Source organism: Coregonus clupeaformis, chromosome 34, assembly GCF_020615455.1.
Source record: "Coregonus clupeaformis isolate EN_2021a chromosome 34, ASM2061545v1, whole genome shotgun sequence".
NCBI lineage: Eukaryota > Metazoa > Chordata > Actinopteri > Salmoniformes > Salmonidae > Coregonus > Coregonus clupeaformis.
This window is the reverse complement of record NC_059225.1, coordinates 8,152,952-8,175,522: the sequence shown is the minus strand read 5'-3', so window position 1 is coordinate 8,175,522 and position 22,571 is coordinate 8,152,952. Positions and strand designations below refer to the sequence as shown.

Below are 22,571 nucleotides of genomic sequence, written 5' to 3'. Positions count from 1 at the left end.
TCAACATTTTTATTTTTTATTTTTTATTTAACCTTTATTTAACTAGGCAAGTCAGTTAAGAACAAATTCTTATTTACAATGACGGCCTACACCGACGCTGGGCCATTTGTGCGCCGCCCTATGGGACTCCAAATCACGGCCGGTTGTGATACAGCCTGGAATCGAACCAGGGGTTCTGTAGTGACGCCTCAAGCAGTGCATAGTGCCTTAGACCACTGCGCCACTCGGGAGCCCACTCGGGAGAACTATTGCATTATGGTATTTAGGGCTAAGATACCTCAGATTTTCCTTCTTTCCGTCTACTCAGGTGCTAAATCGGACATCTGTAAGCAATGGATTCTGTGTAAGCTGAATGTTTTGGCCTGCTTAATTCTATCTCTTGTAAAAGTTCCTCTTGTTTCACATATGTGACAGGAGAAAGAAGCAAACGGAATTAAAGCCCACCCACTGTTCCACCAAACAACATCAAGCCGACAGTAGAGCTCAGAGGCAAGTGTGTGTGCAATGCATGAGAAGCAGGTTAAAACCAGCTGTAAATTAATATCAATGAAATATGTGGCTGTGGTACTTTATAATGAGTTCAAGTGGAGCTAGAGCAAAACAAAAACATGTTTTTTTGCAGCTTGCAATTTTCGGTGATGGATTTACGCATTTCATGTGCTGCAGTAGTCTCTCGCATCTCTCTGTCCCTCTTTCTCTTCCAATCTCTCTCTCTCGCTCTCTCTCTCTCTCTCTGTGTGTGTGTGTGGGTAAGAGCAGCAAACCTGAGGGGATTATGAAGTATTGTAGATGAAGACATGCCAGTGGTTCTGTGGTTATTCCCATGTTCTGCTAGATACTTAAATATTTATGTTCCACTTTCAAAGTCTGTAGCTAGAGGAAATAGGCTAGTTTTCTCTCTATATAAAGAAAAGATGGGGCTTATCAAAAAATCAGTTGAGAGAAAAATAAGTAGTTTTTTTAACATGTTTTAATGGCTCAACCAGTGAACAGATCGTCTTTCCCTGAGCCTCCAACGTTGGCTATCCCACCAAGAACCCAGGGCTGTATACGAAATGACCCTATTCCCCATATACGGTACTATATTGGGGATAGGGTACCATTTCGGACACAACCCAGGCTTTTAAGTCCAAGGCCCACATTGTAGACAGGTAGCGAAGAAGAGAGACCACCAGTGCATGTAGGCGGATCCCTTTTTTTTAGGAGGCGGTTGCCGTGGTGAGGAAGGGCAGCTTCAGGTACTGGTACCACTGTTTGAGTTGCCGCGGCAACAACAGCAACACGTTCTCTGTGAGGAAGAGCAGTGCTTCCTGCATGGCCGGTCGAAGCAGCTGATTGGGTGACATGGAGAGGACCAGGAGACAGAACTTCTCCTTCAGAGAGAGACGGGGTCATGTTCATTAGGCACCAAACAGAAGAAAACAGACTGAAACAGGGTTCTTCTTGTCCAGTAAGAACCGCTTGTTTTATAGTTTCCATTACAGAACGTTTTGCTAGTGTGCCCTAATGAATACGATCCAGGTTGAGTATGTTTCTGTGTCTTCTAGGAAGGGTGAACCTTTCAGAATGTTGCAGATAGAAATGCCGACACGATTGCCTATTCTCTGTGACAAAGACAGAGAGGTCTGTTCTACACTATGTATTTCTATCTGAGCGTTCTGTCACGTTCCATACCTTGGAGTAGGGGAGCCTTTTGTTGGAGAAGCTTTGAAACTCTGAGATCTTCTGAAGTATGCTGTTATATTTGTAGTCTCTGTTTCCGGAAAGTTCTGTGGCCTCACTCTGCAGTGCCGTAAACCTTTTCATATGATTAACATTTATTATTTTCACATTTCTGATTCTGTTCAACTTTCTAACATGAAGGAAAGCAGACAAGGAGTTTCAAAGCCACTTGAAACTATTGAGTTACACCACATGATGTTTTGTATGAGAGGTGAGAAGGGGGCCTACCAGAGACCAGTTGTGGATTTGGGCTCCTTCGACTCACTCTTCAGAGAGGTAAGGAGTGAGGACAGACCAGCGTCGGTCTTGGAGGCCATTAGAGCATTGAAAAGAGTTCTCATCCTCTCCTCGCGGTTCCTGAGGACAGAGCATGGGACTACAATGAGTCACTGTAGGGCATCTTGATGACAAAGTAAAAATGTTTGGTCATGAAATTTTAATCCATACGTTTTTGTTTTTTTGGGAGCCGAGGTGAAGGAGGGTTCTTTGGCCTAGAAGTGCATCTAGGCCAAAATCCAACAACTTTTTTGTAATTTCAGATTTATTGTGTTTCTACTTCCTGTCATTGCCATATGGGACAGAGAACATACAGATTGCACCTCTAATGATTTACGTCAACAGGCGCGGTCCTGTGTGGCTCAGTCGATCAAGCATGGCGCTTGCAATACCAAAGGTTGTGGGTTCGATTCCCACTAGGGCCACCCATAAGTAATATGTATGTATGACTGTAAATTGCTTAAGATAAAAGTGTCTGCTAAATGGCATATATTATAATAACAGGTAGATCATCCAGAACAAACGATCCTTTACAAAAACGCCGTCTGACTGCGACGTGTAGATAGACGCTTGTCCTCCCTCACTTTTTCTTTTGAAACACTCCGGACTCCATCTGGATGTCCAGAACCTTCTTCACATCCCGGTATTGGGCCTTGGCTCCCTCCAGCATGCCTGACTGGTCTACTCTAGGCCTAGGTGAGGGAATGAAAATACCAGTTTTATCTTTACATCTTAACTATGCGAATAAAAATATAAATTGTACATATATAGGAAATCGATCCATTTTGTTTTAAACTCACTTCACTGTTTTCTTCTCTAGGGACGCTGTCGGAAAAGACAAAATGAGGTGAGTATAGAAGCAAACATGAGAGATACTGTATACACAACAGTGAATTGATTTATCTTATGTAGAATACATTGCCATTGCTAGAACAACATATCATTTTGCCATTTCAAACGATTTGTACTGAAGTGATGCGTTTGTAATGGCAACACATGAACACAGTCTGGCCAAGGGTGGAATGTAGTTGGTGAGGTATACAATCCCACAATCCTTCAGGAATTCATGCCGTGTGGCAGAGTCCAAAAACCCACAATACCTCAACATTGATAGTGTTTGCTTCCTGTATTTCCTTCGCCTTCGTATAGGGAAATAATCACACAATGAAGAGTTACAACGGCTGTGTCTGCTAAGTGGGAACAACATGGCACATGGATGGCAACGTTGTTGTTGTTGTTGTGTGTACTTGGGTCTGCTTGAGTGTGTGATCTCTACTCTCAGTCCTGTGTGTGTAGTATTTTGTAGACTGACTGTTCTCATCCAGCAGCAGCAGAAGCCATGGGGGTACTTCTTCACCTCTGTCTGGCTCTCTCTGGCCAACCTTACGCCTGGGCCCCGACTGCAGAGATCTATATCTGCGATTTATAGACAAGCAACTTATTACAGTGTGGGAGAATCGATCAGTCCTGTGTTCTTTTGATTGTTCACCATTTTCTTACCCTGTGGTTCGGATGGTGGTTAACTTCGACGGCTCTGAGATTCACGAGAGAGAGAGAGAGAGTTGTATCACGGGGTGGGCTGTGCACAACACTCGTTGTTTGACAGTTGAATATTGCAATTCAGGTGACACTCAATAGATTGTCCAATCGACTAGGTCAGTGTGGTGTCGTCACCTGTGGTGTCCTGGTGGCTGATGAAGGTCTCCCACACGTCACGGGTGATGCTGTGACAGTCCTCGGGGGCCAGGGACACCAGCCGCCTGGTGTAATTCAGTGGAGGGTTGTAGTAGCCGTGTGACTGCTTCAGGAGGATGTTGGTCTTCTCTGTGTCCTTCATGATGATGTTCACATAGCTGCTGTTGAGAGGAACCTGGAAGGTTCTCTATCACTATTAAATCCCTTCAACACCATCCTAGAGGTGGTCCGGTAGACTCTGCAATATGACGTGTGACCTGTGCTAGCTTAGGCTCACCAGTGTCTTCAGGTCTCTGTTTCGCATGTGAGAGATGCCACACAGGACCATGTAGATCCACTGGAGTTTCTCTGAGAACAGCTTCTGCTTCCTGTACTGTATCCTCCTAGGAAGAGCGCAGGAAACATAACGTGTCAAGCAGGGGTAAAGGACTACAGCAAGTGGCAGACAGAACTATGAACTACCTTTTCTTATCAATAAGTAATCCAGCATCGTGTGGGAGTATGATTGATAAAACTGCAGCAATCTATGCGTTGTAGCAGTATTGGGTGTGATATTAAAACTTGATTTGCACATCACAGAAATAGACAGGGACGGTACACAACATACTGTAGGTTCTCCTCTTCCTCTGGGTCCAGTGCCTGTTGGTTCATGGACATGGGCAGTGGTGGTACAGTCTCTTTATCAGCTGAGGAGACGGAAGGATCGGAGGATATGCATTGGGGCGAACATAGTAGAATGTGTCAGTAGTACAGCATTGTAATTCATTCTGCATTGTGCTTTAGGTGAACAACCTGCCATGGCTCGGTCACATGGTGTCTTGGGAGGCACAGGTTTCTTCATTAGCGATGACTGTTTATCCTTTACAATGAGAACATAAGAGGAGACAACACGAATTCTTCATGTCACAGTGAAACGGACCAACATCCTGTACATTCCAAGAAGTATGAATAGAACTTTAAGGATGAAATTTAAAAAAGGATGAAAATCCCGGTGCCGTTTAAGTATACACATCCGAAGTAAAACAAAGTATCAGGCTATGCTATCTACTAAACAAAAACTGAGTTCTGTTTTCCCGCAGTGCTTTACCTGGTCCCTGAGGCAATATATGAGAGGGCGTCCAGTGTGGAGAGCACGTCTGATGGAGGCCATCTCTCTCATGTACTGCTTCAGCTGGATGAAGCCATTCAGGCTCTCCACTGGAAGGGCTCTGACGTTCTCCTCCTGGGAGAAATACACATATTTTAGGGACAGTTGAAATATATCCTATTCAAATATCAATTACCTGAATGTGATAATGAAGAAGGATTTACTGCATGATAATGAATTATGTATGTCATAATTATACAGTAAGTCCCCCACCCCCTCACCTTTTTAGCCTTCTCCTGAGTGGATTTGCTGGAGAACACTGTATTTTTTCCTAACTTCTTGTCCCACTGTGTCTGCCATAGAATGACTCTGAGTGAGGACCTGCCATTTTAAACAACTATACAAAACACATTGATGTGTGTGTGTGTCACCTTCAGTGACTCTTGATCCTCTGATGTGAGCCAGGATGAGAAGAGATCAATGTTGTCCGAGTAAAGCCTTCCCACTGTTTTGTATGGTCTGTCCAAGGGACAAGGCATTGCTTTAAGTTTAGAGTATACACACACACACACACACACACACACACACACACACACACATCATGGATGTGTTCCTAATGTTTGGTATACTCAGTGTATTGTGTTTCATACTTGTTGACAGGGGAGAAAAAGCCTTTCCCGAGCAGCCCCTGTCTCCTGTAATAGTTATTCCTGGCCTGATCATTTTGGATGAGGCCATACTCTGTGTCACTGCGGGTAACAACCTTCTCAGGTAAGTAACTGTGCTCTTGGAAAACACAAAAGCACAACGTGGTAACAGTCAGTAGTAATTCATGGCATTAACTCCAATTTCGTTCATTCACTCCAGTGGGCTTTTGATGAAGTAACGTGACATTGTACAGTAGCCACTAGTAGGGGCCCACTCAATCACCTTTTCGGAAGTCGGTGGTGAACTTGTGCTTGACGTAAGTGATGAGTTCCTGGTCTCTCTCACTCAGAGGCTGGTCTAGCAGAGCAGCTGGTTTCCTGTTCTCTTCAGCCATGAGGACAGTAGGCTGCTTCAACTGTTTGACAAAGGAAGGGTGTGTGTGTGTGTGTGTGTGTGTGTGTGTGTGTGTGTGTGTGTGTGTGTGTGTGTGTGTGTGTGGTGTGTAATGTGTGTGTGTGTGTGTGTGCACAGGGCAGGCCACATTTGTGTTCATTATGTTAGCTACATCATGACTCAAGTAGAAAGGAGTCTTGTTACATTTAATATACACACAGTACCAATATATACACTATCAGTAATATATACAGTACCAATATATACACTATCAGTAATATATACAGTACCAATATATACACTATCAGTAATATATACAGTACCAATATACAGTGGGGGAAAAAAGTATTTAGTCAGCCACCAATTGTGCAAGTTCTCCCACTTAAAAAGATGAGAGAGGCCAGTAATTTTCATCATAGGTACACGTCAACTATGACAGACAAATTGAGAAAAAAAAATCCAGAAAATCACATTGTAGGATTTTTTATGAATTTATTTGCAAATTATGGTGGAAAATAAGTATTTGGTCACCTACAAACAAGCAAGATTTCTGGCTCTCACAGACCTGTAACTTCTTCCTTAAGAGGCTCCTCTGTCCTCCACTCGTTACCTGTATTAATGGCACCTGTTTGAACTTGTTATCAGTATAAAAGACACCTGTCCACAACCTCAAACAGTCACACTCCAAACTCCACTATGGCCAAGACCAAAGAGCTGTCAAAGGACACCAGAAACAAAATTGTAGACCTGCACCAGGCTGGGAAGACTGCATCTGCAATAGGTAAGCAGCTTGGTTTGAAGAAATCAACTGTGGGAGCAATTATTAGGAAATGGAAGACATACAAGACCACTGATAATCTCCCTCGATCTGGGGCTCCACGCAAGATCTCACCCCGTGGGGTCAAAATGATCACAAGAACGGTGAGCAAAAATCCCAGAACCACACGGGGGGACCTAGTGAATGACCTGCAGAGAGCTGGGACCAAAGTAACAGCCTACCATCAGTAACACACTACTCCTCCAGGGACTCAAATCCTGCATTGCCAGACGTGTCCCCCTGCTTAAGCCAGTACATGTCCAGGCCCGTCTGAAGTTTGCTAGAGTGCATTTGGATGATCCAGAAGAGGATTGGGAGAATGTCATATGGTCAGATGAAACAAAGAATATAACTTTTTGGTAAAAACTCAACTCATCGTGTTTGGAGGACAAAGAATGCTGAGTTGCATCCAAAGAACACCATACCTACTGTGAAGCATGGGGGTGGAAACTTCATGCTTTGGGGCTGTTTTTCTGCAAAGGGACCAGGACGACTGATCCGTGTAAAGGAAAGAATGAATGGGGCCATGTATCGTGAGATTTTGAGTGAAAACCTCCTTCCATCAGCAAGGGCATTGAAGATGAAACGTGGCTGGGTCTTTTAGCATGACAATGATCCCAAACACACCTCCCGGGCAACGAAGGAGTGGCTTCGTAAGAAGCATTTCAAGGTCCTGGAGTGGCCTAGCCAGTCTCCAGATCTCAACCCCATAGAAAATCTTTGGAGGGAGTTGAAAGTCCGTGTTGCCCAGCGACAGCCCCAAAACATCACTGCTCTAGAGGAGATCTGCATGGAGGAATGGGCCAAAATACCAGCAACAGTGTGTGAAAACCTTGTGAAGACTTACAGAAAACGTTTGACCTGTGTCATTGCCAACAAGGGGTATATAACAAAGTATTGAGAAACTTTTGTTATTGACCAAATACTTATTTTCCACCATAATTTGCAAATAAATTCATAAAAAATCCTACAATGTGATTTTCTGGAAAAAAAATTCTCATTTTGTCTGTCATAGTTGACATGTACCTATGATGAAAATTACAGGCCACTCTCATCTTTTTAAGTGGGAGAACTTGCACAATTGGTGGCTGACTAAATACTTGTTTTCCCCACTGTATACTCTATCAGTAATATATACAGTACCAATATATACACTATCAGTAATATATACAGTACCAATATATACACTATCAGTAATATATACAGTACCAATATATACACTATCAGTAATATATACAGTACCAGTCAAAAGTTTGGACACCTACTCATTTCAGGGTTTTTCTTTATTTTTACTATTTTCTACATTGTAGAATAATAGTGAAGACATCAACTATTAAATAACACATATGGAATCATGTAGTAACCAGAAAAGTGTTAAACAAATCTAAATATATATTCTATATTTGAGATTCTTCAAATAGCCATCCTTTGCCTTGATGACAGCTTTGCACATTCTTGGCATTCTCTCAACCAGCTTCACCTGGAATGCTTTTCCAACAGTCTTGAAGGAGTTCCCACATATGCTGAGCACTTGTTGGCTGCTTTTCCTTCACTCTGCCGTCCGACTCATCCCAAACCATCTCAATTGGGTTGAGGTCGGGGGATCGTGGCGGCCAGGTCATCTGATGCAGCACTCCATCACTCTCCTTCTTGATAAAATAGCCCTTACACAGCCTGGAGGTGTGTTGGGTCATTGTCCTGTTGAAAAACAAATGATAGTCCCACTAAGCCCAAACCAGATGGGATGGCGTATCGCTGCAGAATGCTGTGGTAGCCATGCTGGTTACCACAGACAGTGTCACCAGCAAAGCACCCCCACACCATAACACCTCCTCCTCCATGCTTTACGGTGGGAACTACACATGTGGAGATCATCCGTTCACCCACACCGCGTCTCACAAAGACACAGCAGTTGGAACCAAAAATCTCAAATTTGGACTCCAGACCAAAGGACACATTTCCACCGGTCTAATGTTGATTGCTCGTGTTTCTTGGCACAAGCAGGTCTCTTATTCTTGTTGGTGTCCTTTAGTAGTGGTTTCTTTGCAGCAATTCGACCATGAAGGCCTGATTCACACAGTCCCCTCTGAACAGTTGATGTTGAGATGTGTCTGTGACTTGAACTCTGTGAAGCATTTATTTGGGCTGCAATTTCTGAGGCTGGTAACTCTAATGAACTTATCCTCTGCAGCAGAGGTAACTCTGGGTCTTCCATTCCTGTGGCGGTCCTCATGAGAGCCAGTTTCATCATAGCGCTTGATGTTTTTTGCGACTGCACTTGAAGAAACTTTCAAAGTTCTTGAATGTTCTGTATTGACTGACCTTCATGTCTTAAAGTAATGATGGACTGTCGTTTCTCTTTGCTTATTTGAGCTGTTCTTGCCTAAATATGGACTTGGTCTTTTACCAAATAGGGCTATCTTCTGTATACACCCCTACCTTGTCACAACACAACTGATTGGCTCAAACGCATTAAGAAGGAAAGCAATTCCACAAATTAGCTTTTAAGAAGGCACACCTGTTAATTGAAATGCATTGTAAGTGACTACCTCATGAAGCTGGTTGAGAGAATGCCAAGAGTGTGCAAAGCTGTCATCAAGGCAAAGGGTGGCTATTTGAAGAATCTCAAATCTCAAATATATTTTGATTTGTTTAACACTTTTCTTTGGTTACTACATGATTCCATATGTGTTATTTCATTGTGTTGATGTCTTCACTATTATTCTACAATGTAAAAAATAAAGACAAACCCTTGAATGAGTAGGTGTGTCCAAACTTTTGACTGGTAGTGTATATATTTCAACTATGAGTCTTGCAACATGATTAGATTTGTGAATAACTATTTGTGGTCAAATAATTGTGTAGCTTATCGATCCAATAAAAGGTGGCCTTATATGGTCTTTTTTTTTTTTTGCATCTTCAATCAGCATATTTTGAGGCACCTGGCTAAAAGATGAGCCAGGGGGTAGCTGCATCCCAATATGGAGACCGGTATATGGGCGAGTGGGTGTGTCGAAAGGAAAGTAGTGGGTGTGTGGAAAAGAGTGGGTGTGTCAAAAGCGCTATGCTATAGGTTAGACCAGGGTTCTTCAATTCTGGTCCTGGAGGGCCGAAACACTTCTGTTTTTTATTTCTACCTGGTAGTTAATTGCACTCACCTGGTGTCCCAGGTCTGAATTAGCCCCTGATGAGAAGGAGAGGATGAAAAACAGAGGTGTCTCGGCCCTCCAGGACCGGAATTGAAGAACCCTGGGTTAGACGGTTTTGATTGAGCTGTGTTTTTAATCTACTCATGATGGAGGTTGTTGCAATGATTTATAAATACACTAGATTACTGACCGGAGCGCTGTTTTGAAGCCACGGCGCCTCCATGTTGGCACTAACCCACCAGTGTAAAAAATATTTTGGAAGCTATAGAAATGTATTTACTAATGTCTGTATTTTTTTTTGCCACGTCTATTCTATTACAGATACCTTAATGCATACTTTTAAATTATATTATGTGAGCTAAACATAAAAATAAACAAATATAGTAAAGTACTAATGTTACTGTCCCCACTACAACAACTAAAATAGTTAAATACATGTCCTTGAAACGTTTCAATTAAATACTGTAAAATTCAGTTTCATTCCTATGGAGGACTGCTTTTCCGAGGAGTGCCAATATGGCCGACCGGTGGCTTCAAAACTTCTCCATGGCCAAAACATAGCATCTGCAATCCAGGGTTTATATAAATCATTGAATGTATGCGTGTGCTTACTGTGACTAGCTAGCTTTCCATCCAATTAGCGACAGATTTTGATGCAAATATTCTAAAATCCGCATTTTAGAAAATATGCTACTTTTCCCACCAGTTGTGTGTTTCCACCAAAATGACTTGTTGCGGATAAAAAGCAGTGCGTGATGAGGAAGTGCACACAAAATGTACTTTTTCGCTAAAGTTTTCATGTACCGAATAAAAATAAAAAAGTTCAATGTGTTTCCATTGCATTTTGAACTATACCAATAGTTTTGTCACAAAAACCTTTGCGTCAAATAGCAAAAATGCACTTGTGCTCTTGCAGATACAGTGTGGGTAGGCTAGTCTACATGATGACATTATTATGGATATTTCAATTTGTCAAACGGCAGTCAAACATCGACCATCAAGTCACCCGAATAAGACCCTCGATATTTATTGGAAAGCAGCATCAAGATCATCACCGTGCACTTTGACCACCCTGTGAAGTTCATCATAACTTCTTTCATCTGTAGCCTAATAAACTGCAAGGTTTCCTGATTCGTAGTGGGAGGACCACACACCATATCATCGAATGACTCGAAGTTTTTACTTATTGGCAGACTAAATAGCCTTGGTTTCTCAAATGACTGCCTCGCCTGGTTCACCAACTACTTCTCAGATAGAGTTCAGTGTGTCAAATCGGAGGGCCTGTTGTCTGGACCTATGGCAGTCTCTATGGGGGTGCCACAGGGTTCAATTCTTGGGCCGACACTTTTCTCCGTGTATATCAATGATGTCGCTCTTGCTGCTGGTGACTCTCAGATCCACCTCTACGCAGACCGACACCATTTTGTATACATCTGGCCCTTCATTGGACACTGTGTTAACAAACCTCCAAACGAGCTTCAATGCCATACAAAAATCCTTCAGTAGCCTTCAACTGCTCTTAAACACTAGTAAAACTAAATGCATGCTTTTCAATCGAACGCTGCTAGCACCCGCCCACCCGACTAGAATCACCACTCTCGACGGGTCTGACCTAGAGTATGTGGACAACTACAAATATCTAGGTGTCTGGTTAGACTGTAAACTCAACTTCCAGACTCACATAAAGAATCTCCAATCCAAAGTTAAATCTAGAATCGGCTTCCTATTTTGCAACAAAGCCTCCTTCACTCATGCTGCCAAACATGCCCTCGTAAAACTGACTATCCTACCGATCCTTGACTTCGGCGATGTCATTTACAAAATAGCCTCCAACACTCTACTCAGCAAATTGGATGTGGTCTATCACAGTGCCATCCGTTTTGTCTCCAAAGCCCCATACACTACCCACCACTGTGACCTATACGCTCTTGTTGGCTGGTCCTCACTACATGTTCGGCGTCAAACCCACTGGCTCCAGGCCATCTATAAATCACTGCTAGGCAAATCCCCGCCTTATCTTAGCTCATTGGTCACCATAGCAGCACCCACCCGTAGTCTGCGCTCCAGCAGGTATATCTCACTGGTCATTCCCAAAGCCAACACCTCCTTTGGCCGCCATTCCTTCCAGTTCTCTGCTGCCAATGACTGGAACGAATTGCAAAAATCTCTGAAGCTGGAGACTCTTATCTTCCTCAATAACTTTAAGCATCAGTTGTCAGAGCACCTTACCGATCACTGCACCTGTACACAGCCCATCTGAAATTAGCCCACCCAACTACCTCATCCCTATATTGTTATTTATTTTGCTCTTTTGCACCCCAGTATCTCTATTTGCACAATCTCTTGCACATCTAGCATTCCAGTGTTAATACTATTGTAATTATTCTGCACTATAGCCTATTTATTGCCTTACCTCCATAACTTGCTACATTTGCACACACTGTATATATATTTTCTGTTGTATTTCTGACTTTATGTTTTTTTTACCCCATATGTAACTCTGTGTTGTTTTTATTGCACTACTTTGCTTTATCTTGGCCAGGTCGCAGTTGTAAATGAGAACCTGTTCTCAACTGGCTTACCTGGTTAAATAAAGGTTAAATAAAAAAATTTTTAAAAAAATATGATGGTTACTATCTCAATATTTGCACAAAAAAAGTGTTTCCACAACCATTTCTCGCATAATTAACTTTACCAACATAAACAATTCCCACCATGTCGAAAGAACAAATTGTCTGTTGGCATTTATAAAATTGTACCGAAACTTCCTGTTTCCACCACAGCTGTCGTAAAACAGTTTTGATACGTTCTGACTTGTGGATGGAAACGTGGTTGTCATGCCGATACTGGCTACTAGGTAGCTACTTCCCAGCAGGACTGTAATGCTTGGCAAGCTGGAGCTTAGGCCACTGTGTTGTTGCCATTCATACTCTCCCCATTGATTAGACTGTATGTATCAAGGTGACATATATATGGTTATCAATATTAGTTCTGTATTAGAAAGAGGGGGGGTCATGCTGGAACCAATGGGGATGCTCGAGGGAGGGGGAATGCCCACATGCAGGAACGCCCGAATTGCGGGATGCAGTTGCACACCACTGCTGCAGCTACCCATTCTTGCAAAATATTACCTTTGAGCACGCTCTTCACACGTCTGTCCTCATCACCATCCTCGATGACACCTGCAAGAAGCAAGAACTGTCTTGGAACTCCGCAAGAACTGGGAAGGACACGCAGAACAGCAACTACTTGAGGTGAAAATTAAATACAAAACGAAATTTAAAAAAAAGAAACTGTAGGAAAAGCCTACCTTTTGGCGAGCGTGTTTGTAGACCTCTGTTAGCACTTCGGAAGGAACGGAAACAACGTTCTTTATTCATCGCGTCACAAAGCGGATTCAGTCATTTAGACATTTGGGGATAAGTGAGCGCGCGCCACTCCGTTCCCTGATCGTTTGAACTACAATGAATAAATAATAATAAAATGCCATTTAGCAGACGCTTTTATCCAAAGCGACTTAGAGTCATGCGTGCATACATTTTGGTGTATGGGTGGTCCCGGGGATCGAACCCACTACCCTGGCGTTAAAAGCGCCGTGCTCTACCAGCTGAGCTACAGAGGACCACAATAAATAACTTTTTCAATTGTATTTTCCAGATGAATTTGTCAGTTAAACATCTTAACTGGCCATACCAAGACAGGACACTGACCCAGTGGCGGCTGGCCGATAGAGGGCGCTAGGGCGCCGCCCCCTTAAATAAAATTATTTTAAAAAATAAAAAAATAAAAAAAATAATAATAATAATAATAAAAACATCAGTATGTCAATATTTGTGTGTTTGAAATATGGAATGCACACAGTAATATGTGTAAGATATGATAGAAAATCATATTCGCAACCTTTCCTCTGCCTGTCAAACGCCTCGTCAGCTCTGGGCGATACAGAAAGTGCCCCGAGGAGGCGGGTCTACGTAGCAGTTAAGCCAATTGCTAATTTAAGATATGAATGTATGACATAAAATGTAGTCAATAAGCGATCTTAAATCGAATCCAAGGAGGGCGATTATTTTACCGCCCCAAGCTCGCCCCTGATAAAATAAGGACCGGGGTCCAGTGACGCCATTTTTACTAGACAACAATGGCGAACGCAAACGTTACTCCTCCAAGACCCAACCCTAACTCGGTGAAATCTCTCCTCCAAGATCCGTTTGAGAGGAGAACTTTGTCAGAGAAAGTTCGGGTGAAAGAGCTGGGCCCAGATCAACCTGACCTCTCAATCAGACAGCAGGCTAGCGAAAAGGGAAGCAGTATATGCGCGGCTTCTCCCGTAGCTGGTACACCAGGAAGGCTTGGCTAGCTGGGTGCACTGATGCTAATGCTTTATTTTGCTTTCCGTGCTTGCTTTTTTAAAACGACGGGGTCAGATTCAGCATGGACAGGTACCGGAGTGAGGGATATGAAGCACCTGTCAGAGAAGGTAAAGAAACATGAGAACACCAGGGCACACATGGACAACTCTGTAAAGCTAGCTGTATTAGGAAGGGTGAACATTGCTACGCAGCTGGATGACGGCCACAGGATTGCGGTGAGGAAACACAATGAGGAGGTGGATAAAAACAGGCACATTCTATCCAAAATTATCGATTGTGTGAAGTTCTGTGGGGCTTTTGAGTTGGCCTTGCGTGGGCACGAGGAGACTGACTCCTCGGACAACCCCGGCATTTTCCGGGGCTTAGTGGATTTTGTTGCCTCCCTCGACAGTGTGCTGGAGGAGCACCTGAAGACAGCTACCGTTTTTAAGGGCACGTCAAAGACGATACAGAACGAGCTGTTGGACTGTATGCTGTCAATGCTTAAGGATTACATCCTGGAGGAAGTAAAGAGTGCTGATTTTATCGCCATTCAAGCTGACGAGACGACTGACGTTTCCACCCACTGCCAGTTGGTGCTTGTGTGAGTGATTATCATAGAGCCGTCACAATTATATTTGTTTTAGTATTTTAAAAAGGAAAGAGAAGACACAATCAGACGTTGATAATAATGCAGGAAAGTACTACACAGTTTGTAATAATTATTCAGGTGTCCACCAGGTCAATTTCTAGAAGAGGCCTAGTTGTTATTGAATATTAACTTTATTGCTAAGTGAACAGCAGAACAAAATTATGTTGCATCCCTCTCACAAATGTAATAGAAAAAGGCTTTAAAACGTAATAACATCAGTTAATTATGTACATCACAGGTTAAAAGCAGTTACTAGACATAGTTTGTGTGTATATACACACTGTCTGTCTGTCTGTCTGTCTGTCTGTCTGTCTATATATATATATATAAGTCACTGGTTGTGTGTTGAGGGGGAATTACAGTGAGTTAAGAAGTCTGATTGCAAGTTATCAAATTAAACTTTATTTTTTGGACCCAGGGCCTCAATTCCCTCTTTGTGTGGGGACAGCGCATCTGACGAGCAGCAACAGCCCATCAAGCGACGGAGGATGCTGGGACCAGGAGAACAACAGAGGTTGGCTATAGAGGTAAGTTGTGATGTAATTGTCAGTGTTTCCCACCTAGAACTTTTTTCAGGCCTGGTAGTATGTAGCCAAAACCCTGAACAATCAGCACCTTGGTAATCATATACTTGAGTTGGACATAGGCATGTGTCAGTCAGGATCACTTGCATCAAAATAGCTTAATTGCAAATTAAAGCTGATGATGTATCTTTTACAGGTATGTGATACCATCCTGAGTCATGCCAAAGAGAGGTTCTCCCTTCACCCAGCACCTCATCAGCGCAACACTATTGCACGGAGAGTTGTTCCCACAACACAGTGTGAAGTTCCCCGATACAGCGCTTGAAACAACCGTGGAGGCGTACCCCATGTTGAACAAGGCCAAGCTCAAAACCAAACTGTCCCTCATCTATGAGAACAGTGAGTTCAAGGCTTGTAGTGGTGCAGTGCCCCTGTACCAGTTCTTCATGGAGAACAACCTTCAGAGCACTTTCACAGAGACTGCCAGCCTCCTCAAGATCCTCATCACCACACCCATGACAACTGCTGAGTCAGAAAGGTGCTTCTCTACACTGAAAAGGATCAAGACCTTCCTGAGAAACAGCATGACACAGGATCGCCTGAACGCTCTGGCCATGCTCTCCATGGAGAAGAAACTTGTCAGGGACATTCCTGACTTTAATCAAAGGGTCATTGAGAGGTTTGCCACTCAGAAGGACAGACGGGCAAAATTCCTGTACAAATAAGATGACAGACACACACACACAGAGCAGCTCTGGCCGCATGTTTCTTTGTATATAGTTGACCTTAGCATAAAAAATCCAGTTATATATGGTACTCTAGAAAGTCTTAATAGTGTCTTTGCTAATATTACTGTATATATGTTGTTTTGTATCAATTAATTGTTGCAGTTCTGGAGCACATTAACAATTAGTCACATTTAGTATGATCATAAAATACTGTATGCTATTCTTCCAGTCAAAGGTTTGAGTTCATCCACTTGATATCCATTTCTATATTATACATCCTTTCATACAGTGTAAGATTTCCTATAAACTTTATAATAATTTCATGTTATTGTCCACTTTCCACTCTGTTCTGACAGCATGCCTGTTGCGTTGCCTGTTTACTACCAATGGTGAAAAGTTCACTTTAAATGCAAATGAAAGGCTTGGGTTTGTGTAATATGTTTTTGTGTAAGAATGCCTCAACTTTTTAATATTGGCATTAAATAATTACTGAATGTTTCACTGAGCACTGCTGTCCTGCAGTTTGTGTTAAAATATATCGCGATGGTTACAGGAAAAAAAAAGTATGGCACAGCCCCACCGAGAATATTTTTCACCAGCCGCCACTGCACTGACCATAAATTGGCATGGTAAAATTATGAACGGAATGTTCATTTTCAGTGTAAATTAGAGTAGTGTTCCAATAATGTCCAGAAGAGGGGGCTTATGCCCTGGCTAAAGTTTTTGACCTGAGAGTTGCTAGAATCCAGAATAGATCATATCACATAGTGCAAAAACAGTGGAACACTTTATGATATGTCATCACTAAGGACAGTCTTTCTGTCAAACTAGGTCGAAGGTATGTCTACGTCAGACCTATGAATTAGTCTGGCACTTCTTTAGTATTCTATGAGAACATATCTTGTCTTGACACATCTGCTGGCCCAACCAAAGGGATGATTTTTGTAGTAGAGACAAGTCCTGTCCTGGTCATGGAAAACTGCCCCGCTGTCATCAGTCACATAAAAAAGCCCTGGGGTGTATTCATTAGTCGGATTATGTCGCTAAACTTTTTGTCATTTAAAAAAAATGTTTTGTAACAGAAACCTTTTACTTCAAACGTAAAACGTTTAGCAACGAAAACCAGAATTTCTATTGGACAAATTCAGGTAGGTCCCGCCCCCGTTTCGTTCCGTTTGGTCAGTTTGCTTCCGTTTGGTTCCTAGAGTGAACGGTAAACTGTTTCCATTGCAACACTAAACGTTTTGACATGGAATCCAACTAATGAATACACATCAGGTGCTCTGTGTATTCCATTGTACAGTACCAAATGATTTTATGAGAGGAAAGCCCTCCTGCAGCTAGACATTGAAAGAGCCTGCTTCTGTTCTTTCGTTTTGGAGCTCCGGGACCGACCTCTGGACTAGGGACCTCATGGAGGGTGGGAATGATTGTCCTGAGGCGACCCACTGCAGACAGCTTTGATGGTTGTTCCCAGGGGGTAACATAACATTTTAATCCCACCCTGCCCTGCAACAGGATGGATAATTTCTTTGTGAGTACCATACCAACCTTTCCAAGCCCCCCAACCCACCCCCTCCTCTCCTCCCTCTCTTCCAGCCTCTGATGCAACACTAATCTTTTTCCTTCTCGCCCCATAGCATTGGGAATAGTAAGTGAAATGTTATGTCTTGTGTAGTACATAGGAATGTTTTCTACTGCTACAGATTGTTTGTTGCTTAGCAACTGCAGTCTAATTTCCAGGCAGATGCATCTCTTCACATGAAAGCCCAAATTAATTAATATTACATTTAGTAATTATTATTCTAACGATTGCTGGAATACTTCTATGCAATAGCTTGGGACGGTCTGTAGCAGGCCTAAATGCATTTTGAAGATACATAGGGTATGTTAAAATAATTTATTTGAATTGGGACTAGTGAACTTAAGTAATAATAATAATATGCCATTTAGCAGACGCTTTTATCCAAAGCGACTTACAGTCGTGCGTGCATACATTTTTGTGTATGGGTGGTCCCGGGGATCGAACCCACTACCTTGGCGTTACAAGCGCCGTGCTCTACCAGCTGAGCTACAGAGGACCACAGAGTTGGAAGTGTACTGAGTGTACTAAGTGTACTGAGTTGGAATTTCTCCAGTGTTCACTTCAACAGGAATCAACTGTATACATGTACTAATGGCTTTTGAAATAGTTGGAATTTCTCCAGTGTTCACTTCAACAGGAATCAACTGTATACATGTACTATTTATTTTTGAAATAGTTGCAAAGTCATATACTGTACCTCCTATTGCGCAATACGATCCCACTGCTTCCACTTGGGTTTGTATATTGTGTTGTCTGCTGACAGTGAGTACTGTATACTTTATGCACGTGTTGAGTGTTCACAGAACCCTGCAGTGCCATCCTGGAATGTCAGGCGTCCTCTATCAGAAGGCCTCGTCTCTGTGGCTGAGCTGCACCAGGCCGCACCGACGGCCCTTAATGTCTCACATGAGGTTTCATTCCCTGCTCTTGGTTTCCATTGGCAGGGACACTCTTATCATGTGGTTTGGAAATGCCCGTTGCGCTGCTCGCAGCTCACACTTTCCTAGCTAACTATTTCAGCCAGGCAACACAAGACCGCCTCCGACAGCATTGTCTGCTCTGTGAGTCTGCGAGAGAGCGAGGGGTCTCTCGGTTGTGTGTGTGTTTGTGTGTGTGAGTACATGTGAATCCATCTCCCTCCCTCCCTCTCTCCCTCCCTCCCTCCCTCCCTCCCTACCTCCCTCCCTACCTCCCTCCCTCTCTCCCTCCCTCCCTCCCTCCCTCCCTCCCTCCCTCCCTCCCTCCCTCCCTCCCTCCCTCTCTCTCTCCCTCCCTCCCTCCCTCCCTCCCTCCCTCCCTCCCTCCCCCCCCCCTACCTCCCTCCTCTCTCCCCTTGTTCCTGTGAGATGATGGCCGGGCCAGTTGTCTGAGCTTGGTTTTTTACTACTTGGTCCCTGTCCTCGGTCGTTACAGTGAGTGGAAGTGGATGTCTTAGCATAGCTACTAAAACATGTGGGACGATGTGTTACGTAAGGTCCAACTAATAAAGTGAATTCATCTGGATTTTGCATCAATAGAACTGGACCCAGTTCTTTCTCTGCTGCGGAAAGGGAGGAAGTTGTCGACTCGTTTGTCCTGTCGCAATTTCCATTTTGTATCCAGAATATTATGACGCTATATTGATTCATATGTGTGAACCTTTCCTCTCTTAAACGAAGACAGTTGTTAGCAGAAAATACTTTTCTTTAAGGAGGAGGCCGACGGTTTGAGACAGGCTAGTTCAGTGTGACTTTGTGTGTCGGTGCAACCAGGTTAAATAGAATTGTATGTTCGGTTGGACTAAAAGAAATGAGGCTTTCCCATTAGCTTTTGACCTTTGTGGAATGTTTTGCAACCCCCCCCCTTTTTATCTTGGCTCAAGATTGGATGCTTAATTACTACAGTATAAACACTATGAAAACATCAGTTCTTTACTCTGAACCTAAACCAGCACACACTTGACCTTCACGCTCAAAAAGTGATAAAAGTGCACTGATTTGAGCGCTGTTACAATTTTTTTGGGGGGGGTGGGGGAATCTTCTAAATCTGTGCTATCAATGTCACATCTGATGCAGTTGCTGTAGTCTGATATGACTTGGTGGCTGATAACAAGTCTCTTGATCAGGCTCCTTAGTAGACACTCTTTGTCAAAGCTCTGACTCCTACATGTCTACTGTCTGAACAATATGTGAATAGTGGGATATCTTCTGTTAGCTTGGACACCAATCTAATGTCCTAGCCACTATTAGCACCACTTGGTATATGAGATATTTTCATGGTCTGTGCATGTGAGCCGTGGCTTTCCCACTTGTTTCTCATGGGCAGTCAAATTGCCAGGGTTATGGGTTCCAAGCCGGTAATAGGCTACACGAGGAGTCTGCAACCATTCTCATGTGGAATGCCAATTTATCTGACCATTTGTACCGATCTGCGTGCCAGTTATGGTTTTCATATGCACATTTTCTTGGAACAGTTTCATTTAATTTATAATAACGTCTTCATGTCTCAAAATCATTGTCATGTGGTTAATCAATTCTATCTAAATGAAAATGATACAAACCTAAAAAGTAACTTCTATTGCCATTGCCAACTATGTAAAACTAGCCTACATAAAGCCAACAAATAAAATCATTGAAGCCTGCAGGTAGAAAATATCCTGATAAAAATAAATATCCTATAAATCACATTGGCTACTCATGACCTGTCTGCAAGGAACTTGAAACATTGTATCAACTATTAATTTGGGTCTGGCCCGAAGCTTGGATCTGGCAAACTTGCAACATTGTATCAAATATTCTGGTCCCTCAGTTTCCCACGCAAGCGAGCTCAGGACAGACACAGCTGTAGGCTATTTGCGCAAGGGATAAGAAACAGTGCTTGACTTGGGCAGGAGCTCACCAGAACTGAGTACTGGCACCTCAAACATTCTACTGCTTGAGTTCTGTTCCTCTTTATATAATATTACCTCAAAAGTATTGTGGCGCTCCTGCACCTAAATATAAACAGTACGAGCACCCAAAATGAGTACCAGAAGCTATTTCAGTCCAAGTCAATCACTGAAAGGAAGTAATCAGGTAGGCCCATTTTATGATGTTTCCACTGGATCAGAGCATGACATTTTTCCCTTTCACACTGAGTGGTTATGGAAAGGGAGAGAGCTGGAAAGATTTTTCAAATACATTGAGGAACTATTGCCATTCTCAATGGATGTAAAAACAGACTTTGTTTGCTTGCTGTTTGAGGTGAAGAAAACATTACTTCACAGCTCATTAGTGGTGTTGCGTTAAGCCAATCAGAAATACTATCAGATCCCCAAAAGGGCACATTTACAGTTGAAGTCGGAAGTTTACATACACTTAGGTTGGAGTCATTAAAACTCGTTTTTGAACCACTCCAAAAATTTCTTGTTAACAAACTATAGTTTTGGCAAGTCGGTTAGGACATCTACTTTGTGCATGACACAAGTAATTTTTCCAACAATTGTTTACAGACAGATTATTTCACTTATAATTCACTGTATCACAATTCCAGTGGGTCAGAAGTTTACATACACTAAGTTGACTGTGCCTTTTAAACAGCTTGGAAAATTCCAGAAAATTATGTCATGGCTTTAGCAGCTTCTGATAGGCTAATTGACATCGTTTGAGTCAATTGGAGGTGTACCTTTGGATGTATTTCAAGGCCTACCTTCAAACTCAGTGCCTCTTTGCTTGACATCATGGGAAAATCAAAAGAAATCAGCCAAGACCTCAGAAAAAACATTGTAGACATCCACAAGTCTGGTTCATCCTTGGGAACAATTTCCAAACGCCTGAAGGTACCACGTTCATCTGTACAAACAATAGTATGCAAGTATAAACACCATGGGACCACGCAGCTGTCATACCGCTCAGGAAGGAGACGTGTTCTGTCTCCTAGAGATGAACGTACTTTGGTGTGAAAAGTGCAAATCAATCCCAGAACAACAGCAAAGGACCTTGTGAAGATGCTGGAGGAAACAGGTACAAAAGTATCTATATCCACAGTAAAACGAGTCCTATATCGACATAACCTGAAAGGCCGCTCAGCAAGGAAGAAGCCACTACTCCAAAACCGCCAGAAAAAAGCCAGACTATGGTTTGCAACTGCACATGGGGACAAAGATCGTACTTTTTGGAGAAATGTCCTCTGGTCTGATGAAACAAAAATAGAACTGTTTGGCCATAATGACCATCGTTATGTTTGGAGGAAAAAGGGTGAAGTTTGCAAGCCGAAGAACACCATCCCATCTGTGAAGCACAGGGGTGGCAGCATCATGCTGTGGGGATGCTTTGCTGCAGGAGGGAGTGGTGCACTTTACAAAATAGATGACATCATGAGGAAGTAAAATTATGTGCATATATTGTAGCAACATCTCAAGACATCAGTCAGGAATTTAAAGCTTGGTTGCAAATGGGTCTTCCAAATGGACAATGACCCCAAGCATACTTCCAAAGTTGTGGCAAAATGGCTTAAGGACAACAAAGTCAAGATATTGGAGTGGCCATCACAAAGCCCTGACCTCAATCCTATAGAAAATGTGTGGGCAGAACTGAAAAAGCGTGTGCAAGCAAGGAGGCCTACAAACCTGACTCAGTTACACCAGCTCTGTTTGGAGGAATGGGTCAAAATTCACCCAACTTATTGTGGGAAGCTTGTGGAAGACTACCCGACACGTTTGACCCAAGTTAAACAATTTTAAAGGCAATGCTACCAAATAATAATTGAGTGTATGTAAACTTCTGACCCACTGGGAATGTGATGAAAGAAATAAAAGCTGAAATAAATCATTCTCTCTACTATTATTCTGACATTTCACATTCTTCAAATAAAGTGGTGATCCTAACTGACCTAAAACAGGGCATTTTTATTAGGATTAAATGTCAGGAATTGTGAAAAACTGAGTTTAAATGTATTTGGCTAAGGTGTATGTAAACTTCCGTCTTCAA

The 22,571-nt window shown here is 42.7% G+C and overlaps 1 protein-coding gene across 3 annotated transcripts; it reads right to left on the bottom strand.

Moving 5' to 3' along the window:
- Positions 1 to 999: 999 nt before the first annotated feature.
- On the bottom strand, positions 1,000 to 13,138 carry LOC121549442. Of its 3 annotated transcripts, XM_045210334.1 has the most exons (18): positions 13,098 to 13,138; positions 12,919 to 12,969; positions 5,711 to 5,843; positions 5,431 to 5,566; positions 5,212 to 5,299; positions 5,062 to 5,133; positions 4,781 to 4,915; positions 4,486 to 4,552; positions 4,301 to 4,379; positions 3,971 to 4,076; positions 3,673 to 3,868; positions 3,499 to 3,532; positions 3,311 to 3,414; positions 2,799 to 2,823; positions 2,583 to 2,690; positions 1,951 to 2,079; positions 1,675 to 1,798; positions 1,000 to 1,373 (listed from the first exon to the last, which is right to left on the bottom strand). In XM_045210334.1, the coding sequence occupies exons 3-18, from the start codon at positions 5,820 to 5,822 to the stop codon at positions 1,200 to 1,202; spliced, it is 1,689 nt and encodes a 562-aa protein (XP_045066269.1). In that variant the 5' UTR covers positions 5,823 to 5,843; positions 12,919 to 12,969; positions 13,098 to 13,138; the 3' UTR covers positions 1,000 to 1,199. The 3 variants fall into 3 exon arrangements, with proteins under 3 accessions (XP_045066269.1, XP_045066268.1, XP_045066270.1); XM_045210333.1 differs by lacking the exon at positions 13,098 to 13,138 and having other exon boundaries at positions 12,919 to 13,085; XM_045210335.1 differs by lacking the exon at positions 13,098 to 13,138 and having other exon boundaries at positions 3,673 to 3,829; positions 12,919 to 13,085.
- Between the last annotated feature and the right edge of the window lie 9,433 nt (positions 13,139 to 22,571).